General features: G+C 42.5%; 1 protein-coding gene across 1 annotated transcript in view; it reads left to right on the forward strand.

Moving 5' to 3' along the window:
* The window catches only part of specc1 (sperm antigen with calponin homology and coiled-coil domains 1), a 68,625-nt gene that overhangs the window by 9,817 nt on the left and 35,889 nt on the right, over positions 1–22,919 (forward strand). Inside the window, exons 2-3 of the mRNA XM_070843382.1 lie at positions 4,950–5,129; positions 5,325–5,460. Coding sequence (XP_070699483.1) covers positions 4,968–5,129; positions 5,325–5,460 — 298 coding nt within the window. The 5' untranslated portion in view covers positions 4,950–4,967. The remainder of the gene's footprint in view (positions 1–4,949; positions 5,130–5,324; positions 5,461–22,919) is intronic.

A 22,919-nucleotide genomic window follows, 5' to 3' on the forward strand; every position in this document is an offset into this window, starting at 1 on the left:
AGGCTTTATTTTTCAGACTCTGCTTCAACTAGCTAGACATAGACAGTCGGACATAGTGCAGAGAAATTTCACTGAAGAAACACAAGCCTTTGCCTTACACGGCTGTGGTTTCAAATTTAAGAATGCAATAGAACAGTTGTTTCTCACCCACAAACACGCATGGTCCCAGGTTAAGTCAAATTGCAAGCCATCTGTCCTGAGAACAAAGTGCAGATGCCTGCATTTCAGACTGCAGCATTTTAGGTTGTGTGATCATAATCAAAACCATTACCATTATTCAGACAGTGCTAGACCCACTGTTGGCACATGATGAAGATCTGCCCCTCCTCATCCTACTGGTCCATTCTCTCTTGCAGTCTGTTCTCCACTAGTAAGAAAAAGTCTGGAAAAACTGAGAGGAGAAAGACATGCCTATGGCTGAGACTCTGTCGCTCTCTTCCTCTTTGTGAGAGAGAGAGTGACAGAGGCAACGGCACATACAGCACAGTGGTTGGTAGCCTGCAGTACTTCCTCATTCATTGAGGCAGACAGCCGTTGCTCCTGAGCCTTCATTCTTGCCCTCAGACTCTCTGCATAGAGCTCAGCAAAGGACGAATATTTTGGTCAGATGTACTTCAGGGCCCTCAGGCAGAGGGCAGGCTCTAGGACAGCATCCAGGACCAAACACGTGAGTCAACTGCACCACGTTTTTTTTCTCGTTGACATCAATCTGCCATCACCTTATTTCTCACTATTTTGCTCCCTTAACCTCTCAGATGACTTTGGAATATGTCGTTTTATCTTAAGTAATTGTTGTACAGCTTAATAGGGATGATGGTTTTGAATAGAAGATGCCTGTCATTTTGGAATAGGAAAGTTTGAAATAGGAAAAACTGAAGTCGTTTATATAATAAGTTTGGAAGAAAGGTACTGAGGACATCTGCTGCTGATATTTCTGCCAGGTTTCTCACATTTCTGTCGACCACTAAAAATACATTTCTGAAAAGGACATGTGGCCAGGACTAAACTTTGCAACCTGTGAAGTTCTCCGTGCAGGAGCAGTATTTATACAAGGCTTTACAACAGTGGTAATCAGAGGTTTCTATATTTAGGATTATGCTATGCTTCCAGTACGTTATATTAAGGTTTAACCCACCAACCAATGAGCCAGGGAGGATAGAACACATGAGAGGATGTGATGACACACAGTGGCATTCAGCTTAGAGTCTTGTTCAGTATCCTGAATAGCTGAGTTGCTGCTTTTGGTGGGCTAGTGTTGGTCAGTATAAATCTGTGATAAAGCTGTGTTGACTTCTAGGTAAAGAAATACCTGAATTCCACAAAGCTCTAAAGCCGTAAGGCCTTGTTTGGTTGTGCTTTGTTGTGTGTTATATTGTTTGAATCTTTTCAATGTTATTCTTAATGGATAGAATGCAAATTATTGATTGTAGTGAAGCAGTACGGTCAAACTTGAATCTGCTTTGCTCAATTAAGTGGCACCACAAGCAGGCAGCAGGTTTTACAGCCACGTCTTTGCAGGACTGCAGGTTCCCCATTTGACCGCAGGTTCTTTTTGTGTAAATGGCAGTGACAGGATGTTTGTCCTCATGCACAGAGCATTCCTGGTGGCTGGCTGATGCTTTTCTTTTGTTTCTGCTTCATATTCTACACAAACACACAAGTGCCCACGGCCCATCCTGCATTGTACCAGTGCAACCAGTATTTAAGGTCAGAGAACGGTCAGGACTGGTTTGCAAGGATTTCCCTACTTGATCTGAGAGGACTTGTGGTTGTGGCAAGCTGAGTTGGCCAAGTAACATAAATGTGCAATGAATCTGTTAATGCAAGATAGTATTTCCTCCGCAACTGTTCTATATTTGTGGGTCTTTAAGAAATAATCACTGGTTTTGAATGACCATCTGTCCCTGTTTTGCTGAGAATCAGTTCCACAGCAGGTTGCAACTTGAAATGATTCTACTTATAGATCTTTTTCAGTACAAACATAAATAACACTTTCTAAATACTTAATCCTTTTATTTGTACTCTCTTAGAGTTCAATTGAGAAATAATTTTTTATTGATTTAATCTTTTCTTAATTATTATAAGTTCCACTACTGCCAAATGATTGGGCAGAATATTATATACTTGGAGCAATAAAGCAGTAAAGTAGGATGTTGTCATGTCTTGTTTGACATATCAAATTTGTCTCGATTTGATCTGATTCTGTGAGCCATTTACATTATGTAATGTATGTGTTGATCTTCCCTTTGTAATGAAAGCACGTTGCACACCCTCTCCCTCAGGGTTGTATCAGATCACATGCTGTGTGAGACCCTAACCCTGTTTAATCCTGGACCAAACTGATAACAGCTGGTCTTGACTCCCAGTGCTTTGTCCTTATCTCCTTTCAGCAGTCCAGTCCAACAGCAACTTTCAGAAATAACCCGAGAAACTCCTCCACCACTCCTTCCCATATTCAGCCTTTACATTCATCCTCCTGTTTTTGGAAGAAATATAATTAAGGCAGATGTCAACCCATTACTTACTGCTGTGGTGACTACAAATTATATTTGGTTTTCTAATTTAGTATTTTGTAAAGCAAATTCCACATTTAACTTTTTGCCAGCCGACTATAAGCCACAATGTCGTCATCCTACATGTTGGTTTTGTCAGACCGTAAGTAAACGAAAGTCTGTGGATGTCTGTCATCTTTGTTAGCTGAGTAGCTTTTTTTCGGGAGATACCCAACTCACAGTCTGTCTTAACTATTGGCTAACTCAAGTTTGAAATACAACCCTCTGTCTGTCTCTGAAAGATATTTGGGTTCCTAACTAGGCCATTGTAAAGTAAGTGGGACACAGTTCTGGCTCCAGAGAATCATATCTCTGCAGAGGGATATGGAGAGGTCATGTTTGCAGAATTAAGACCTGCAGTGGTCCAAAGAAGGTGAAAGCAATGTGGATTAGACTTAAACTGTACAAGCTTTTGGTTATAGGAGCTCTGCAATTTTTAAGGCGTATGCTTTCAAACATCACTTCATCACTGTTTCCCTGATTTTATTTGCTTGTTGCTTAGTTCCGTCCTATTCTAAAAGAGAAAATAATTTAACGTCAAGTGGGACATCCTCAATTTTGCATTACTTCCTCATTTAGCCCACACAGAGTTTAGATTGAAAACCAGGTAAAATGTGTGCTTTGCAATAAACGGTGCTGTGGCCTGGTAAACTGATCTGAAGGGAGGTGAGCCTCTGCAGCTGAGGTGATAGACTACCGGGCCAGGCAGGAGTAAGTCACAGGATCTGGCCTCGAGAGGTCTTAGTGTCTTGTGATGGGCCAGCAGGGAGACACATGCTCTCATATGGCCAGACAGTGCATACAGTGTGTTATTAATCAGATAAGACCCTCAGGATCCACAAACACTCCCAACAAACTAGCAGCATAAAGGTAGCAAACACTGGATGTTGGGAAGGTTGGGAACATTTTAGTGATGTTGATCCCCTCTATTGTCTTTAGTGGTTAATTGCCTACACTGCTGATTTTACCCATCATGACATAATTTCTAGGCTGTAGGCCATTGGTTACTGCAGATTTTTACCACAGCATCACAAGTCTTGCTCTGAAATGTTGTCTGAACACAGTCAGCATAGAATCTCATTCAAATGAAATAAGCAAATGAAATAAGTAGAAGTTCAGAGCAGAGGAAAGCTGTCCTCCCTGATATCCCTGTCCTGGGTTAACTCATTTCTATGCTTGCAGAGACTGGAGGGTGTCCCCATTAACACCACTGTGCCTCTCAGAGAAGATCTGGTTACCCCAGCTCTGATCAATGACTCAGCTAGTCCCATGGGAGCTACAGAGCTCTTTACCAGTGCACACTCTCCTTGGTTAAGTGCACTCCTACCTCCTTCCATTTCCTACTGCTGCTCTTTGCCCAGATGAGTATATTTCCGTCTGGACATCAAATGCACACCTTCAACAGTCTCTGTGACCACATCCTGTTGGAGTTGGGTAAATGATTGCAATGTTGTACCGCTTTTAAGCTATATTCCTCACAGAGGAGTGATAGTTGTGTAGCCAACTGCATACCTTCTACTAGATCTGTGGAGACAGTGCTGTGTGTTGGTCAGTGCCACTGGCTTGAACAAATCAGATAAGAGATTTTACTCTTTCTCCTCCCTTCAGCAGGAGGTACTTCAATGGCTTTGCCACTGGAATGGCCATAGCTGCCCTCAGAGGCAACTCTTGGCTTGTAAATTTAATTTACAGTATAGTCCTCTTATCCACACGAAGCAAACGCACTGCCTGTTATTCTGTGCCTCCTCTTAGGTTTTATGCAGCTGCGGTGCTTGAGGGGACAGTTCTAGTTTTGTCTCGCATCCATAGCTAGTGTGTTGTTTAAAATGCATTTTTATTCAGTAATATGAATATAGCTTAAAATATTTGAATTTCAGTGTTTGATTTTATACATTATTTAGCAGTAGTGGTCATTTTCTTGGTAGATTCAAAGATCTATACTGCCCCACAAAGGTAAGAGGCAGAAACTTCAGCTCTGGGCCAATATTATAATCTGTAACTGTTGTTTTAATATTATCATGTAGTTTTGATTCAATAGATTGATTGTTGTCAGCAAGTTATACGTGGGTGAGGCCAGAAATAGAGTCGTGAACAAAGTGTGCTGGCAGTGAAAGGCCAGTTTCACACAGTGACACTTGTCTTGTTCTTCTCAGAGACTTGTTTGTTGTTCAAAGTGCTATTTCAGTTCATGGAAAATCATGAGTTCATGTTTAGCAGTACTTCCTGGTGCCTTTGGGACAATACTGATCATCTGCTTTGGAAAAATCTGCCTGCCAGCTCCAGGGCAGCCATTCTAAGTGCAGTGAATACACAGACACATTAATGCTATTGTTTTTCCTTGAGGATAACCGCTCAAAACTAAAAAATAACTTTCTCTCTTCTCTGGACTGCTCTCAGGTGTAGTATAGCACAGCCATGTTGAAAGCTGGCGCCACCAAGGTGGGCCTGCCCAAGCCAGGACTCCAGGAGCGGGCCAGGCAGGCCTCCTTGGCCCCATCTTCCTCCACTACCACCTCCACAGCCATGAAGACCTCCAGATCGTCAAACACGCTGGCCACAGACCAGCGCCTCAGCAGGGTGAGCCCAAGCACGCTACGGTCTATCCCTAACTAGATATATAGATACTTTAAGAATCCTTAACAGGAAATTACAATAATTAACTAACACAGTGATACATTCACATGATGTGATGAAACTGATTAAATCACTTCAGAACATTAGTTTTGCATTATTATACCTGCGTTGTTGTTGAACAGCAGATGTCTTTTGTAGCTGAAAAGAGCCAGCAGTGATGATGCCTTGACAAAGCCTGCCCTGGGAGCCGCTGCCTCTGGCTCCCGGATGAAGAAGACTGTGACCACCGGAGCCATATCAGATCTTCCTGAAGCTCGCCCTCGCAGCTTGTCTGGTAAGAGACTACCACTCCTGTCAGATATCTTTCATGAACTGATTTCAGACACTTGGTTTGATGTAAAGAAACAGGGTGAAGAGCTGTAATCATCAACTAATCATCTACAACCACTAGAGGGCCACATTGCATCACTTAAGCTGCCAGCTGCAGCTCCCAGATACTGGTTGTGACTAGTAGCTAGAGATGCTTCTCAATACCCCTTACTCTTTCTTTCTTGTCTCTCTATTCTCATTTGGTTGGCCTTGATGGCTGAGAACTATGGTTCTCAGGATTATGACCCAAAACTGAGAGACTGGACTGCTCCTCAGGCAACATCTGCTTAGCTGTGTGAGCAGCAGGCTGTCTGTTGGATGGCACTTTTTTCTGTCCAAGGATGTGTGTTTGTGTCTGCTTTTGTGCATCTACACTAAGTGTTGATATGTGTGGTGTTTTAGTTTGTAGTACTTTATTATGGTCCTTGTGTGTTCAGTTACCTCAAAGCTCTGAATGAATGGAGAACTTCTGTTATAACAGATGCAAATAGTGTATGAGCATTCGTTCTTTTAGACAAAGTCTTAAATTCCACTCTACTGTAGACATGGCGGTGATATTTCATTTGCTTGTCACATATATAATTGTGCACATGAAAGAAAATAATTCTGAATAGTAGAAATGCACCCTCAATACAAAACAAACTGAGCTGGATGAGGAGAGTGTGAGGAGGGAATTAATGTGAGGTGCCTGTTTAACCACCTATCACACCTACATTCTAACTTTATTTAACCATTGCCTATGCAGCTTGCTAGTAATATGCAGATTTAAGCACTGTGCACACATGTGCCATATTTATCCACATTTGAAAAGCAGCATTATAATACAGTTAAGATCTGAACAGTTTGTTCCTCCATTGTCCTCTAGCCATTTTTTATGGAACCTCTCAAAATTACCTAGCATCTCAAAATAATCAGAAACTTTCTCAAAGTAATGACTTTGTGTCTTGAAATAATGAGAATTACTTTATAAAAATGTGGGTTAGTCATTATAATTATCATTGTTTTGAGATAGTGAGTCATTCATTTTGAGAGTTTCCCATTATAATGACTTATAGAATCTTTTTTTCCATTGCAGTGCTGGAAATGGGCTTCAATTCAGTTCCCCTACTAATCATATTTGTGACATTTTTCCAAATCTACCCAGAGTTCTTTTTGCACATGGCATGCTGTCAAGTGACAGTATGAATACATGTAGATCTTTTGTGGCTCTGGTGTTGCATGTGAAAGCCAGAATGAGGGTGGAGATGTCTGACAGGCTTTAGCTGTTTTAAAAATGGACGTCCTTAGACACATACTGCCACCTGCTGCTGTTGAGGATTTGTGATCCTTGACATCCGTATTCATCTCCTTTGATTACACACTTTAGTTTATTAGCTTTCCTCGTCACAGTCACAATACTGTATGTTATCAACAGGATGCCATGGTGTGATAAACAGTTCTCTAAAGTATTTTCATTATCTATTAACTGGTGTGTTGGCATTGTACTTTTTATGAGCTGGATAAACAGAGCAACCACAAACAGACCTGATAGCAAAACATGTATTACATGTAGGACAAATATGGCGGTAGATAATGACAGGGATTTCTTTGCAGTAATTAAACGTTGTTCACAGCACATCCTTGGAAAATCCTCTGTGAGGACGATAGCTGTGTTTGTTTATGGCGGCCCAGACACACTGTGTGTAGATGCTGTGCTCCAGTGAAACTCTTCTTCAAAGGATTGTTGTACTGAAGCGAAGATAATTGAATTCTACATGAGAAAAGACTCCAGAGGAGCTGAGAAACCATGGCCAAGTGAGGCTCTTGGTTCTTTCAAACACAATTAGACCATGATCAGCTTCAATGGATTGGTCTCTAATTAACCAAAGTTTGCTTTTTCAGAGTGTTTCTACACCCAAGGACGAGAACAGATTCCCAGTATGTGCCGTTCATGATAAATTCATTACTTTTCACTTACTTCCTCTGGCCTAGTTTTTCTTGCCAGTTTCTGGTAGCCAATCAAAGTTCAGGATAGGAATGTTGTTAAATAGTTCTTGGTCATAAAGAAAACCATCTTTAAAATAGGGCAGGGCATCTTAACAGGGTGTTTGCAATCACTGCAGAGGCAAAACTGTCAGTCAGATGGGGTATTGTCTTTCCCTAAAATATTATCCTCTGTGTTTTAGCTTCAAACACAGTTAACCAACTTTATTTCCTTTTTATGCATCCAAATCAAAATACACTGATGATTTGATCCCAACAAGCATAATTCATCTAGATAATTTCACAGAATTTACAGTCGACCGCTTAATTAACATGTATTATTTTCATAGTAAAACTGGCATGTTCTGTTCTCACATATAACTCAATATGATGTTCCCAGTATTGCTCTGCACCTGGGCCATGACGCCACCAGTGCACGTCAAGGCATATGACGATGACTAATTAAAGAGTTTGGTCTAGACCTGCTCTTTATGGAAAGCATCTTGAGATAACGCAGTTATGGATTGGCGCTCTATAAAGAAAGAAAGGTTGATTGATAAACAATGAGTGGATATGTCAAACAGGTCTCAAAACTCAAGCTTAACAGCAAGTGGAAAATCAAATGTGACACCTGAGAGAGCAGTGGCGGTTAACCATGCATGCAAACAGCGACAATCATCATTTAGTCTGCTGCTTTCCACCCACAGTCACTGAGCCCGGTCTGAGAGTTGTGCTGAGACATCCAGGGGAAATGCCATGATTTGAATTTAGATTGGGGTGATGATCTATGATATTTTGAACTCATCTATGTAGAGATGTAATGCTTTGAAATGTCTTGGAGTGTTTCTTTGTCATTTATTGATGTGGAAGGGAAGTCTCTGAAGTGAAGTATCTGTTTTTTGGTGAAGAAAAGATAAAAAAAAATTCAGACTTTGCTTCATGACATTTTGTGATAAACATATTCACTGGAATAGTGAGGCATGTCTTCAGGCTTGTCTTACTGATATTGTCAGGTTGGTCATAAACAGATGAGCTTCTCCCTAGTTGATATGTGACATTGCATTGTGACACTGACTGAAAAAGAGATCAGGACTCACTGGGCTCTAAGTACACTGCAACACAACTGTCATCATACCTGTCGGGCACTAATTGAGTCTCTTACTTAAGCTGTGTGGAGTCAGAAAGATTCTGAACCAATGCACCAATGTCACTTTCCCTCACAAATGATGCACTCCGTTTCTGCACAGCAACAAATACAGTTTTTCGTCTTGTTTCTAACTGTGGTGCTAATTAAATGCAGGAATGAGGACTGCACTAGTGAGAGTGTGCATCATTTCTTTTCTCAAGCTTCATTGGAACTGGGTCGGATATGTGTGAGATGGTTGCATACATGGAATAGCAAAAAAAAACCAAACAACGATAGTGTTTTCCTGTGCCAATCAGTGTAATTCACCACGGGGGGGAAACACATTTCCTTTGTTAAGTTGTGATTTGTGCCATTCTTCAGTCATGCCATTGACTTTTGGTACCGTCAGCCAATATTGCCCAGATTAAGTAGAAACTGCCATTTTTGTCATAATCTTTGAAAATCTTTTCATGTAGATATCAGCTATGGGCTGTGTGCGAGGAATGGCAGATCTCACCGTAGGCACAATGCTTACATGATAAAAGGCATTTATTTTACAGGATTGAAGCTGAGTAACCACACTTTTATTAGAACGCAGTCACAGTAGGTTTGAAGGCTGAAGTATCCCTTTACACAAGTTCATAGGACACACACACCCCAACACACACCTTACTGGCTATAAAGGTCCAGTGACTGACAGTCTGACCCCACCCTCGGCTGCCCTCACAGCATGCCATACTAATGAGTCAAAACTGTTATTTTTTCTAATGGAGTCTTGTCCATATCCCAGTTGGCACTTAACCAACTCTACCGTGCTGTCAGACAATGGGTTAAAACCCAGCTTCATCCTCATGACTTATTTAAAACACATCATTAATAATTCAGAAAAGCTTTCACTAGGAGAGGAGTCCCTCCGGAGTGTGCAAGGAGGAGAGACCGAGAGAGATCAGACTGTCCTGCTCTATAAGTAACAAGCCTGCTGAGGGTGACTGCAGGGCATAACTTTACAAATGGGCACTTCATCGACAAGCATTGTCCTCCACCTCTGTTCAGTCGATGCTTTCACACTGATCTGTAATGTTTGGGTGAGTAGAGTTGAGCTTGACATCAATGTCTTTCAGTGAGTCTTTTTCTTATCTGATCTGAGTTAGAAGTTAAATTGGCACTGGTTTAGCATTAATCCAGTTTTGCTGATACTTTGGTCTGGTCTTTGTCTTTCTCTGGAGACGCAAAAGGCTTAAAGCTTTATTCACATACGCAGTAGTGCTCCCTAGGACCTGTAAACAGACTCACATGAGTCAAATCGGTGGAATTCCCCCCAAAGACCCACATTTGTGTGAATTCAGTTTGTTCCAGCAGTCATACCTCACATGGTGGAGGTGTCAACAGGATTGGCATGGCTCTTGATAACAATGACTACTCTTGGAGATTGCATATATTGTATATAAAGTTTATATTTACAACAAATAGAGCTGAATATATTTATTATAGATCTTTTTTGTTGTCCATTTGGAGATCCATCATCAATTATAGAATACAAAACTACAATAAAGTACAAAAGTATATCATGTTAAATCCAGTTGCGACCTAAATGCAGTGCCATTTGAAAGTTTGTGACTCGACTTTCTGTATTTTCTGTCAAGCCACAACAGTATTTTTCTCTGGCCCTTATTCAATTAAATTCAATTAAATTCAATTTATTTTGTATGGCCCAATATCACAACACAGTGTCTCACAGTGCTTTACAAAGTTCACTGAAATAAACAAGTGTAAGCGAACAAACAATCTAATAAAGAGTCCAGCAGTCGATGAGGCCAATGGATCAGTCCGGTGGATCAGTCCGAGGCATCACCTGCCCTTTATGACCCTCCTTCTTCGGGAAGGAAAAACTCAAAACACCCAGTGGGAAAAGAGAAACCTCCGGGAGCACCACAGTGAAGGAGAGATCCAGCTCCCAAGGACGGACAGGCTGTAGCCTTGGACAGACGCACATCCATTGGCTGATGGAGAACCACATCAGCGGGACCAGGACCAGGATCCATAGGAACCAGGGAACCACATCAGCAGAACCAGGACCAGGATCCACAGGAACCAGAGAACCACATCAGCGGGACCGGGACCAGGACCCACAGGAACCAGAGAACCACATCAGCAGGGCCAGGACCAGGATCCACAGGAACCAGAGAACCACATCAGCGGGACCGGGACCAGGACCCACAGGAACCAGAGAACCACATCAGCAGAACCAGGACCAGGATCCGTAGGAACCAGGGAACCACATCAGCAGAACCAGGACCAGGATCCACAGGAACCAGAGAACCACATCAGCGGGACCGGGACCAGGACCCACAGGAACCAGAGAACCACGCCAGCAGGGCCAGGACCAGGATCCACAGGATCCACAGGAACCTGAGAGATGAGAAAGCACAGAAACGCTCCGGGGAAGATAGCAAGTTAGAGGCAGACATTTGGCTGACATGAGACATAACGATGGAGAGGAAGAGGAGGAGAGAGAATAGAGGAGCTCAGTGCACCATAGGAGTCCCCCGGCAGTCTGAGCCTGGAGCAGCATAACTAGGGGCTGGTCTAAGGCCTGAGCCAGCCCTTAAATATATGCTTTGTCAAAAAGGAAGGTTTTTAGTCTACTCTTAAATGTAGAGAGGGTGTCTGGCCCCCGAACCCAAACTGGAAGGAGGTTCCACAGGAGAGGAGCCTGATAGCTGAAGGCTCTGCCTCCTGAACTACTTTTGGAGACTTTGGGAACCACCAGTAGGCCTGCATTCTGGGAGCGCAGTGCTCTAGTAGGGTAGTACGGTACTATGAGCTCTTTAAGAGATGATTGAGCCTGAACATTAAGAGCCTTGTAAGTGAGGAGAAGGATTTTAAACTCTATTCTAGATTTTACTGGAAGCCAATGAAGAGAAGCCAGTACAGGAGAAATGTGGTCTCTTCTTTTAGTTCTCATCAGAACACGAGCAGCAGCATTCTGGACCAGCTGGAGAGTCTTTAAGGACTTATTGGGGCAGCCTGATAATAATGAGTTACAATAGTCCAACCTAGAAGTGACAAATGCATGGACCAATTTTTCTGCATCATCAGTGGATATGATGGGCCTGATTTTGGCAATATTACGTAGATGGAAAAAGGCAGTTCTAGAAATCTGTTTAATGTGGGAGTTAAAGGACTTATCATGTATTCCTTTTCCCACTGGTAACATCTAGCACCACTTTTTGTTGTCAGGTAAACGTTGACAACACTTCTGCTGAGACAGGAGATTTAAAAACACAAGCATCCACTAGTTTTACACCGTTTCTTATGAGTGACGTGTCAGTGGATTACTGTCGCTTCATGAATGTCACTCAGCAAGAAAATGAAAGTGAATGATGTGGATTAGCTTAGCTTTACCAAAGAGCTCTCTCATGCCACAGCTTTCACTTTTCTGTCCTCTGCTCCTGTGAGAGACTTTCTGCTTGACTGTAAACGCAGAATGATGACATGCTACCTCACATAGAGATAATGTTTTGTCAGTCCTCTCTACTACCAGTGTTGTAGATTACCACTCGTCAGGAAGAGTAGTTACATGCTGTTGACTACACGCTGATTCAAATGCATCTTGTATTTCTCTTCTGATTAAATGCACACAGGACCTTCTTTTTTTACTGACCTCCAGCCTCTGCTGTATGAAAGGTCTGTGGATTTCAGTGAGTCATGGAGATGAGGGATGAGTTGCTCAGATTGTTCGCCATATGTGAGGCCACACCAGATGGACTGTGACTTTCTATTCTCTATTAATCAGCTCATATTATTTCCTTATAGCATCAGTTCACTACCAGGAGAGAGGGAGGATGGATGCGTTCGTTGACCTTCGTTAACAGTCACAGTGAAGGAAAAGGAGAGGGAGACTGAGATGCACTGGGAATAAGATGGAGCCAGAGTGTGTTTTAGTTCACTATGCACATCTCAGACGCCAGACTCCAGACACCAGTAACATGTGGTCCCAGCAGGGCCCTGTCTGTCTGCCTGTGTCAGTGTTTGGGAGGCAGGAGGAGGGAGAGGTATGGTCCTTGAGCTCCTCATATCTGTCAGATGAATTAATCAAACACGCCTCAGTCCACTGGGGTGCCTCAGCCTGCATAAGCACTCAGCCATGACAGACATACACTGACATGAGCAACAGAAAGACACACATGTATACCCACACCTTTACCTTTGATGTCCCCCATACTGCCCTGTGCAAGTCTAAATATACTCTACAGTATTTACAGTACAATAATGTGCTTCTCTGTTTATTATGCATGCAGTGTAAAAAGGATTTTGGCAAGCTGGAATAGCTTTACTCCTTCTCCTCATAGTGCATCTAAAAGCCCAAATTAACACTGTGTCTATGCATCTGGCGTCAGATCAGAAGTAAACACACCTGGCCCCTTTTAGGATTGTAGACCAGAGTTTTGGCATCAAGTTTGAAATTCCTCTCTCGAGGAGCTTGTGACCCCAGCGTGTCCCCAAAATATGCAAGACAGAGAGGAATGGTCTTGCCAGATCCTGAAAGAGGCCTGTTGGGTCCACAGAGATGGACGTCCTGTGGTGAGGAGAACATTCTTAGCTGGATTAGAGGCATGTTTGTTTACTGAGGTAGATGTGCTGCTCCAAAATGAGGAGAGAAGAGCGTATTGAGAAAGGATGAGGAAAATGTGCCAACAGTTTATGTAACATGATAAAGCAAGGTAGCGCTCATGTACAGTATTTGTATAATTGAGTGAAATATTCAACCTGATGTGGGCAGAGCAAACTAGAAAATGTCTCAATAGCTGTAAGAAAAGTCTAAAGGCTTTTCTGGCTGGAGTATTTTGTGCGTCAAATGCTTATTGAGCAAAAATGCAGCTACAAGTTTTAAATGTCCAGTGTCCAGTTTATCATTCTACTTGTTCATTGTTATTTCCATGGTACTCTTCAGCAGTGAAACAAGAAGGAAATATGCTGGTAGCTCTGAGCTTATGCAACATCCTACTAAAAATATCAGTGCTTATCTGTGTCAAGTATGGCTTTTGATGATGCAGTGAAGACGAATTGTAATTTCTGATAAATAGTACTTCATACAGGTTTGTGCCCTTGGCTAACAGAGGTTTCTTTTTGGACCATAGCAGCACAGCGTATTGTGTCATGGACAGTCTTATTGTATTTCTGTAAACCGAGGTCAGATGAAACACAATGGCTGGCTCTTCAGAAGGATACAAGTGAGAATAATTTGTTTCTCAGCAGTTTCAATCCCTGTTTCTTGTGACTGGGTATAACTGTGGTATAGAGGTATTTATCCATATATAAATTAGAAGTATCTTTAATTAATGAGGTGGAATTAATGAGGCGAATAGTGTGGAAGAGTAGTTTCTGACTTCCTTGTGTTCTTGGCCAACTTCCAAGAGGGTTTCTTAGTGATTTTCCTGATAGTTGTACATGCCTGCACACTCAAAAAGCGATTGGGGACCCTAAGAAAGAGACCAGACAACTGAAAATGACAAGTCACTCTCCCTTCCAGCTTGGCTTCTCCGTGTAGCTCCTGCCATCATAAATATTTAACACATGCGTACATTGTGAATGAGAAAGAACAGGAAAAAAACAAGCCTTCCTCTCACTAGTTCCACACAGCGCCACCAAAACTAGCACACCACCCCTGATCTTTCTACACATGTCCATGCACTCACGTACACGCTATTGTTCCCTGCTGAGTGCACTGTTGAGAGAATGGTACAGCGAGCCTAGGGTGGCCTCTTACCCCCGAGACCAGCATCACTTTTCCCCATTTATGAAGACTTTTGTTGGGACTTGTGATTTTATGAGGGGGTGCATGCACAGGAGGCTCTGTGTGAGGTCCTGGGCTGCAACTTCCCTGAGCAAGAAAAGACAAGAGCTGCACTGTCACCCTCTGCCAGAAATACAAATAGTGCCTTTCCTTTCCTTCTGCTCCTCTTTCCTTCCTTCTTCTCTCCACCCTCTTTTTCTCTCCTATACTCATTTCTCTTTTCAGTGCCAGTCAGAGGGACGGTTCATCTCCCCATTGTTCAACTGGTATTAGCGTAAACTGGCTGGCAGTAGCGGGAGGAGGTGTGTGTGTGTGTGTGTGTGTGTGTGTGTGTGTGTGTGTGTGTGTGTGGGGCCAGGGAAGCCACTCCTCCTCTGAGCTGAATCCAGTCATCACAGCGATAATGAAGTGAACACAACGCTGCCTGCCTGCCTGCCTGCCTGCCTGCCAGTGTGACATACTGTCACCGTCCTGGAGCACAGGCACACTCACACACACTCACACACACTCACAGACACCCGCTAACAGAATGCGTAGCCTGCCTCCTCACACATGCACACACACACTCACACAGTCCTGGGAGTGGTAAAGAGAAAGGAAGACCAGAAGGAGGGAAGAATAAGAAGAATTTTATGTCTCCTATGGTTTCCACTCACATGTGACTGACTGGCACTGGTAGTGGGTGCTAAACAGAGACAACAACCCCGACACACACACACACACACACCTCTCCCCCGCAGCCACGGATTCTTGGATTAGTCCGCCCCAGTGTGGAGAGTGGGAGTCGCGGAGTGGACCAACATGGGGAACCAGGCGGGGAGACAGGAGGAAACTGAGTCAGGTCTGCTTCTGTTGTATCGTGGTTTGCCTCAGCATCATTTAAGCCTCTCTGTCTGTGTCTGTCTGTCTCCGTTGATGTAAAAGGTAAAGACATAGATTTGCTAAACACAACATTTATGAGCTAATCTTCTGTCATGTCATTTCTGAGTACATCTCTGGCATAACTAGTCCTGACTAACGAGCACGGGTTAAGATGTACACAACAGAGCACTGACTGAGTCCAGATTAGTGTGCCTTGAACTCATAAGCGTTGTTTAAAAGGCTCAGAAGTTAGTTAGTCGCTCTGCTCCAGATTTGTGCCATTATTTGAGTGAGTGTTTTGACACTTTTTGCGTTAGTAGTTATGGATCTGATGGGCTGTGTTCCAGTATTCAGTCAGTACAGGTCTGTATGTGTATATGTGTTTGTACCTGTGTGTAGACATTGGTAGTTGGGTGGGGGAAAGTGCTGAGTGAGATTTGCCCGACAGTAAGCATTAGAGAGACTGCCAGAGGAGATGGTATCATCAGTCCCGCGCTCACATCCCTCCACTGCCCCCGAGCTCACTGCGCCTCTGTAAGATTTCCATTTCAAAGTCCCTCTCTCAACTCCACTCAGCAGCAACTTCACACTCATCAGAAGACAACCAGGCTCTTCCACGCCTTTATAACCTCTCTGAATTTCTTTAACAAAATGAGCATTTGCATCTTAATTTACTTGTACTCGTGTATGTACACAGAGCCTCCATATATTTATACATGTGTGTACATACATATTGTTACACATAGAGCTTCATCATATCTTTATGCTGTTATGTGATTATATTTGGCTGTTTCCATCCTCATAAAAATAGAGACTGAATAGACTAGAGGCAAGTGGCTTGCTAGGGCAGCAGACACACACACACACACGTGCAATACAGTAGAGCATTTTATCAGTAGTGGGTGTTAAGCTGCATCATTTCATAGCAGTAGCGTGTTTTGCTTGAAGATGGAACACAGAAAGCTCAGATTGGAAGGCAGTAGGAGCTGCTGCATGCTTGTCAAGATTAGCTCCCAGTGTCTTCTCCATGCATGCATGCATGCACACACACACACACATACACACAGCACACAGTACGCAGTTAATAAATTATGCACTAAACAAAAGATTGTTGAGTGCCGAGTCAAAAAGTACGAACAAAGTAGGCTGATATTACCCGCACTCACTAATTATTCCTTAGATAATAAGCAAAACGGGGCTGCGTGGTGGTAGATATTACTCTTGGTACAAAATGACACTGGTACACATAGTGGATATGTGAAACTATGTTGAGTTAAAGTGAGTCACGGTAAAATGTTTGCTCAGCCAGCAAAAGGAACACGCCATAACAGTCACACTCTTAATAATCAATCTCCAGGTTATGAGAAGTAATTTAAGTATTTTAACTGCTTGGTACAATACTCCATGATCCTTGGTCCAACCTCCCACATGAACCTCCATTATGAAATGAAGCAGTTAGCAAATATTTAATTGATTGACCTGTTATTCTTATTAGTCCACACTCCATTTTCTCATTTTCTCAAATGAGCCTCTATAGGAAATTAGAATTGATCATCATATGGCTTGATTTTTCATTATGTCCGCTCACAACATGATGCTATAGATCCAAGAGCACCAAGAGCAAGGACACATACAAGGCCATGAATCCATCTTTCACAAGGTTGTACTTGTATATTAATAAAAATATAGACTTTTAAACCTTTAATTAATGCAGGGGTTCATTATCTGTTTTGCCCTGATGAACTGTAATAAGGCGATGGACAAGAACAGCGAAGTTTGTAATCTCCAACCAGACAGTGAAATGGCCAGCTGAGGTTTGTCAGACTTTGGGCTTGGACAGCAGAATAACAGTTCTGGTGCTGGAAATGGGGAAAGAAATGTGGGAACAGCAGGAACTCGTTCAAATTTGATTGATGGTGTTATCTCCGAAGTGGCAGGATAAGGAGTAAGCTGTCTGCCGCAGTGATAACAAGTTCGTTATCAGAACCAAATTACACTGAGGGCTACTACAGTAAGCCTTCCTGTCTCCCAACTAGCTGAGCAGTAGAGACCAGAGTCTGTGGTCAGTATGTTGTCGGCCGTTGATGAATTGTCAGTGAAATATTGTCCAATAACAGTGGGTCTATTTTCAGGGCTATAACTCAGTCAGTTGTACCCATTTGGACCAGGATGAAAGGAAATGTAAAACATGTTTGTATAGTGAGGTAAAATAGGTTGTCGGGACCTTCACATGGTCAAAAATGGGAAGTTTCACACACTTGTCGTCTCTTCAGAGACTGTGCAGAGTTGGATGCTTGAAGGAAGATGTAATGCTTGAAGATGCTGCCAAAAACTTGCAAAAAAAAAAAAAGCACAGTGGTTCTAGAAAGTAGGGGATGTTATCAATGTAGCAGTTAGCATGTTGTCAATGGAATAACATTGTTCCCAGCAGGACAGCAACATTAACTTATTATTTTTTCATACTACTGGTACAGAAGTTTAATCCAACTCAGCTCATGAATCCATTATGAAATTTCTCCAATTTTAAGACCATGATTTCTAAGATTGTCCTACCGTCTTTAGGACTATTAATTTACTTCAACTCTTTACTGAATAAGTTTGTGTTCTTGATATGTTTTATTTGCGTGACTGACAGATTTGTTGCATCTAATGCCTTTGTCACTGTAAATCCATCGTCAGCCAACACATAGAGACAGACAAACAGTCAAGCTCACACCTATAGAGTCACCAATCAACCTAAGGTGCATGTCTTTGAGAGAACCCACGCAAACACGGGGAGAACATGCAAACATGCACAGAAAGACCCCAGGTTCAAACCTGGATTCGAACCTGGAACCTTCTTGCTGTGAGGCAACAGTGCTAACCACTGCACCACCATGCTGCCCTTTGTCACTGTAAATGGTCAACAACCTCACAAAGTTCCCATCACAGCATATCAAAGTAAGCACAGCTCTAATCAACCAAAATACCCCAAAACACCGATGTGCACGTGCAGGTTTTTTTAAAGTAATTTTTATAGAAATCTGCTTGCTAGCCCATATAAGTGCCACTAGGTAAGACGAGGCAACAGTGCTCGTCTAGTTAAGACAGGAAGCCATATTTTCATGTTATAGTTGGGTAGGATGAAGTTCTGCCTGGCCTCTGCCTGGTGCACTTGTCCTGTGTCAGGTTTCAACATAAACCATGTTCAGCTTGGCCTACTGTCAAGCATACAGCAACACCTGTCTTTCACTTTTCTTCAAACCTGGGAAATGTTTGCTAATTGACATTGTTTTAGCAGCCACCTCGATGACAAATATATGACAGTATTGAAAATGAGATCCCAAGAACGCCTCGGAGTAGCCTAATTCTGCTCATATGATGTTAGAGGACAGCTGAGATTTGCCTGTTAAGACACTTCAAACACCTGATACTGCTCCTGATAATGCTCATCTGTCTGGTGAAGCACTGATTCATTGTGCTGCTCCCATTCAAAGCAGACTTCAATACCACTGTGAGCAACAACACAGAGAATGTGGAAATACGTAGGTGTGGTTATTGTGCCATCGCAACACCATATCAGACCAAATTGACGTAGAGCAGGAAATCAACGTGAGGAAGCACGTTTGTCCAGCTTCTGATAGCAGGGACACTGTGAGGAAGTCACAAAAGGCATACTTTCCATGGCAGTGAGCACAGTTAGTTGCACAGTTAGTGCAGCAAACACACTGGTCATTCCTCAGTACTTTGTGTTTGCAGAGGAAGGCATGTGCTGTTTAAATGTCCTGTTAGTGAAACTGGAGACTATATCCTGGACATCAAAGTTATCTTAAAGCCTTCAGCCTGAGGTCATGAAAATCGCTCACTTAAGTTAGAGCAACTAACAGTGGCTGTGTAAATTTGACACCTTAAAAACTTTTGAGTTGGACGTGGCATGTAAGCCCACTAAGCCTGTGGTTTTGTGTTCAATGCATACTAAATCAAAGATGTGGTTTGTGTATCTGTCAGCAGCTGGCTGTGGTTCGTCCTCACTCTGGGAACAGTAGAGGTAGCTTCTTTGTGGATGTAGGTTCTGCTGTCAGCTATCTATCACCTCTGTTTCTGTCTTGTAAACAGCAGCCCAAAGAGCGATAAGGCCGCGATCACTTTCTGAGAGTAACGTTCTGAGAATACTGGGTGCCATCTTGTTGATAATGGTGAGTGGCACGGTGAAATTCATTAACACGCAGTGGTTTCTTGACTGACTGACACACAAAGTAATATGATGACTTTGTTCATTGTTGGCTCTTCTGCCTAAGGTAAGGACTGTCGAGGTGGAGTGAATTTTCATGTCAGGGTTCAGTAAAATTGAATTGTGCTTGAGAGCACTGGACAAATTGACTTCACTTTGTGTGAAATGTTGCTTTTCCAGATGTTAGTGTGACGGAGCCCCTAGGCAGAATGAGTTGCATCTTTGTTGGTTATGTCTATAGCTCAATGGAAAGGGATCCACAGAATCAAAGTGTGGCGATTATGGGCTAATGATGTCTTTTTTTCTCCTTAATGTTTACCTTAACTTTCGTTAATCTTTCCACTGGATATCTTTTTAATCCTTCTTGCAGCCAGTCCAGGAAAGTAAGTCACAAACACTTAATACATCTTAAGTCTTGTACCATTTATTGTAAGGGTCTGAAGTTGGGATGGAAACCATCAGAAGCTTAAAACTAAGTTTTGCAATGTTCATTACCCATCGCACACGCTGATCCTGTAAACCTGCTATCATATAAAATGACATATTATTATTCCTTCCGCGAGTCCTATGTTAAAATGTTTTCCATTTGGAGCACAAGTAGGCCGGCTCACGGTCCGTGCTATTTGATATCTCTGTAGGCTATTGGCTCCATAAGTAGTGTAAAGCAGAGTGGATCAGCATAAGGACACTGTGTTAAAAGTCTGAGGGTGCAGGCCAGCTAAAATGATTCAATCAAAATGATTAAAGGAGCCAAAGAACTCAGGCCAAGTGGCCCTCTGTGGCCTGCCAGCTCTCATGCTGAACTTTCATGCTGTGCTGCAGCAGAGCTGTTCACTTTTCAGGCAGAAACAAGCGTCTCAGCTAAAACACACAATGAAGTCTTGTATACTGTATGTCTTTTTTGTAACGGCAGGGTGGAAGGTTTGCCTGGTCAGTTGTAGGCACCATTAATTAACATGCCACCTGCTGACTAGAGGGAGAGCCGTATAAGGGTCTTTCATTGCACCTGCTTACAGAACAAGTTGAGAATACTTTGTTGGGTAGTAAATAAGCATTTCTCTACTTTATGTCAGTGCAGTAATGATTTTTCCTGTTTACTGAGTCCACATTATTTCTTAGTGGTCTAAAGTAATTCTGCAATCAGAGCCACTTAGTGCTCAGCCATCCCTCTAGTCTTTCCTCCTCCACTTATTTCTTATAGAATTATTTTATTTTATCTATTTTTATTTTTTTTGAACAAGTGTCATTTCTTAGCTGTACCAGATTCAGCTCATTTATATCTGTATTCCCTTGGCAGGAAGCAGAGAATGACATATCAGTTAAGTATACAACAACATCAGCAACAACAACAACAGGATTTCAGAATATTCAGACACATCTAATGTTTGTGTTTATGTGTGATAGATACATGATTGGGTTGATTTTAGCCACAATTTCATTTGTAATTTGAGATCAGTAAAACTGCAGCACTCTGTTATACAACTTGGTACTGAAGTCCAAAAGTTTGTTGCTCAAACAGAGAAGGCTGATCTGCCCGATTCAGTAGATCTGTGCTGGTACTGTGTGGAACGGCCACCTCTGTTGGTCGTCCTAGTTGCTCTCCTATTATCTGACGCAGTGAAATAGCCTGTTTTAATGGAGAAGGAGCCGGATCATTGATCATTTTGTACACTAAACTAGCACCAGCAAGATACATAAAGCAGTTAAAGCTCAAGAGATTACACGTCTGAATGATGTTACAATGATGGTAACTTAATGACATTTTGTTCAGTGCCGTGTCTGTTTGTCTATAAAGTGTTTGCAGTGGAGAAAGTCTTGTTTTTCCAGCTTGTGACCAGCCTGTGAAACAGTGTGAGATGTGTGAAAAAAAAAATCATTGAGTGCATGTGCAGTTTTGCTGCATCTAAGGGGAGCTGGGTGAACCAGAAGTTCCTTAGATTGAATGTTCTAGTGTGACAAACCTGTTTCATGTAGTTCTTAAAGGACAAAGGAGTCAGTTACATCCTGCACATCATCCACTGAAACAGCAAACCTTCTGCCGCCTCCCATCATTGAACTTCAACTCAAATTCCTTCAAAATTCATCAAAAGAGACTTAACTTTACTTTTATTGTTGAGTCCTTTTTGCAGCTATTGTGTTGCAGTGATAGATCTTGTGATCTTTGCTGATCTTATGAAGGTCTATACTGTGTGGCCTGATGATATTATACAGTAACACCTCCATTCAGCTGATGGCTGAGATCTTTTGCAATAAGGAATATACCTGGAAAGAAGGTATACAACCAGCACAGACCTATTTTAAGTTACTGGTGAGAGCCAGCCAAGAGCAGTGGTGTGGGGGGCTTGGCTGACAAAATAGAACAGAAAAATAAAATCTGTTTTATGGCTGTGAAAGTCAGAGCATGTTGACGTTTCTTCCAAAGAATATCAATCACCCTAACCCTATTACTTGATTGTTTGTTTTATTTTGGAATCCATGGATTGTGTGATGAACTTATTCCGAGTGCAAACAGCATTTCAGATTGTCTGTGTAGTCAGTTTCAAAGACAGGTGTCAGACTGTTGTCAGCCCTCAGTAAATATCTGATGATACAGTGAGGTTTATCTGGTTCACACAGCTGGCAAACACAGTCGCTTCTCTTCTTAAGTAATCGGATTACCCTTGTTTGGTATGGTTCCAATGAGGTTCTGTAGTTTTGTATTATCTGTTTGCTTTATTTATCAGCTTGCCTACGATGTCATGACTGACTGGTAACATAGTTAGAGATTCCAGCTGCTTTTCAGGAAATATAGTGAAAGATATTTTCATACTGTATTCACTACACACGTGATCTCTATTACAAAAACAGTATTAATCTGTCTTGTGTTCCTTATTTAAAAGAAAAAAACAGCACCTTCATCCTCAACGAGTGGTGCCGTCTTTTTCACCCGTTTTTCAGTGGCACATTGTTGTGATGCAGCTTACCATCCAGGCTATTCTCTGCTCAGTCACTGTGGCAGTCATGGAGCCTCGCGTCTGTCTATCTTTCCCTCCGGTAAGAGGAAAGGAATGCCTGTGAGTCCTAGCTTCGGACTTCATGCCCTGTCTGTTGGACAACAGGAAGGCCAGAAACAGAGAGTGTTTTCCATGTCTCCTCTCCACTTCCACCTGACTGAAACACTGCGCACCACATTTCCTGGAACACAGAAGGGAATACAGAGGAGTGGCAGCGAGAGCTTGTTTGTTATGGGGATGAGGCCGGTGCGTCATTTCAGGTGCCAATCCTCTGACACTTGACCACCTGTAGTCATTAATTCATCATGACTCATCATCCATGACCTTCCTGTTCTGTAAATTGAAGACTGTGCACTTTGCTCACAGTGCATTGTGCCACCTCTTGGCTGGCTGGCAGGCTGGCTGCAGTTAACTGGCTGGTGCTGGACTGTGTCCAGCCACACGGCTCCTGCTGTGATTTGAAAGCTTATCTTCA

Source organism: Pempheris klunzingeri, chromosome 14 (assembly GCF_042242105.1).
Source record: "Pempheris klunzingeri isolate RE-2024b chromosome 14, fPemKlu1.hap1, whole genome shotgun sequence".
Classification (NCBI taxonomy): domain Eukaryota; kingdom Metazoa; phylum Chordata; class Actinopteri; order Acropomatiformes; family Pempheridae; genus Pempheris; species Pempheris klunzingeri.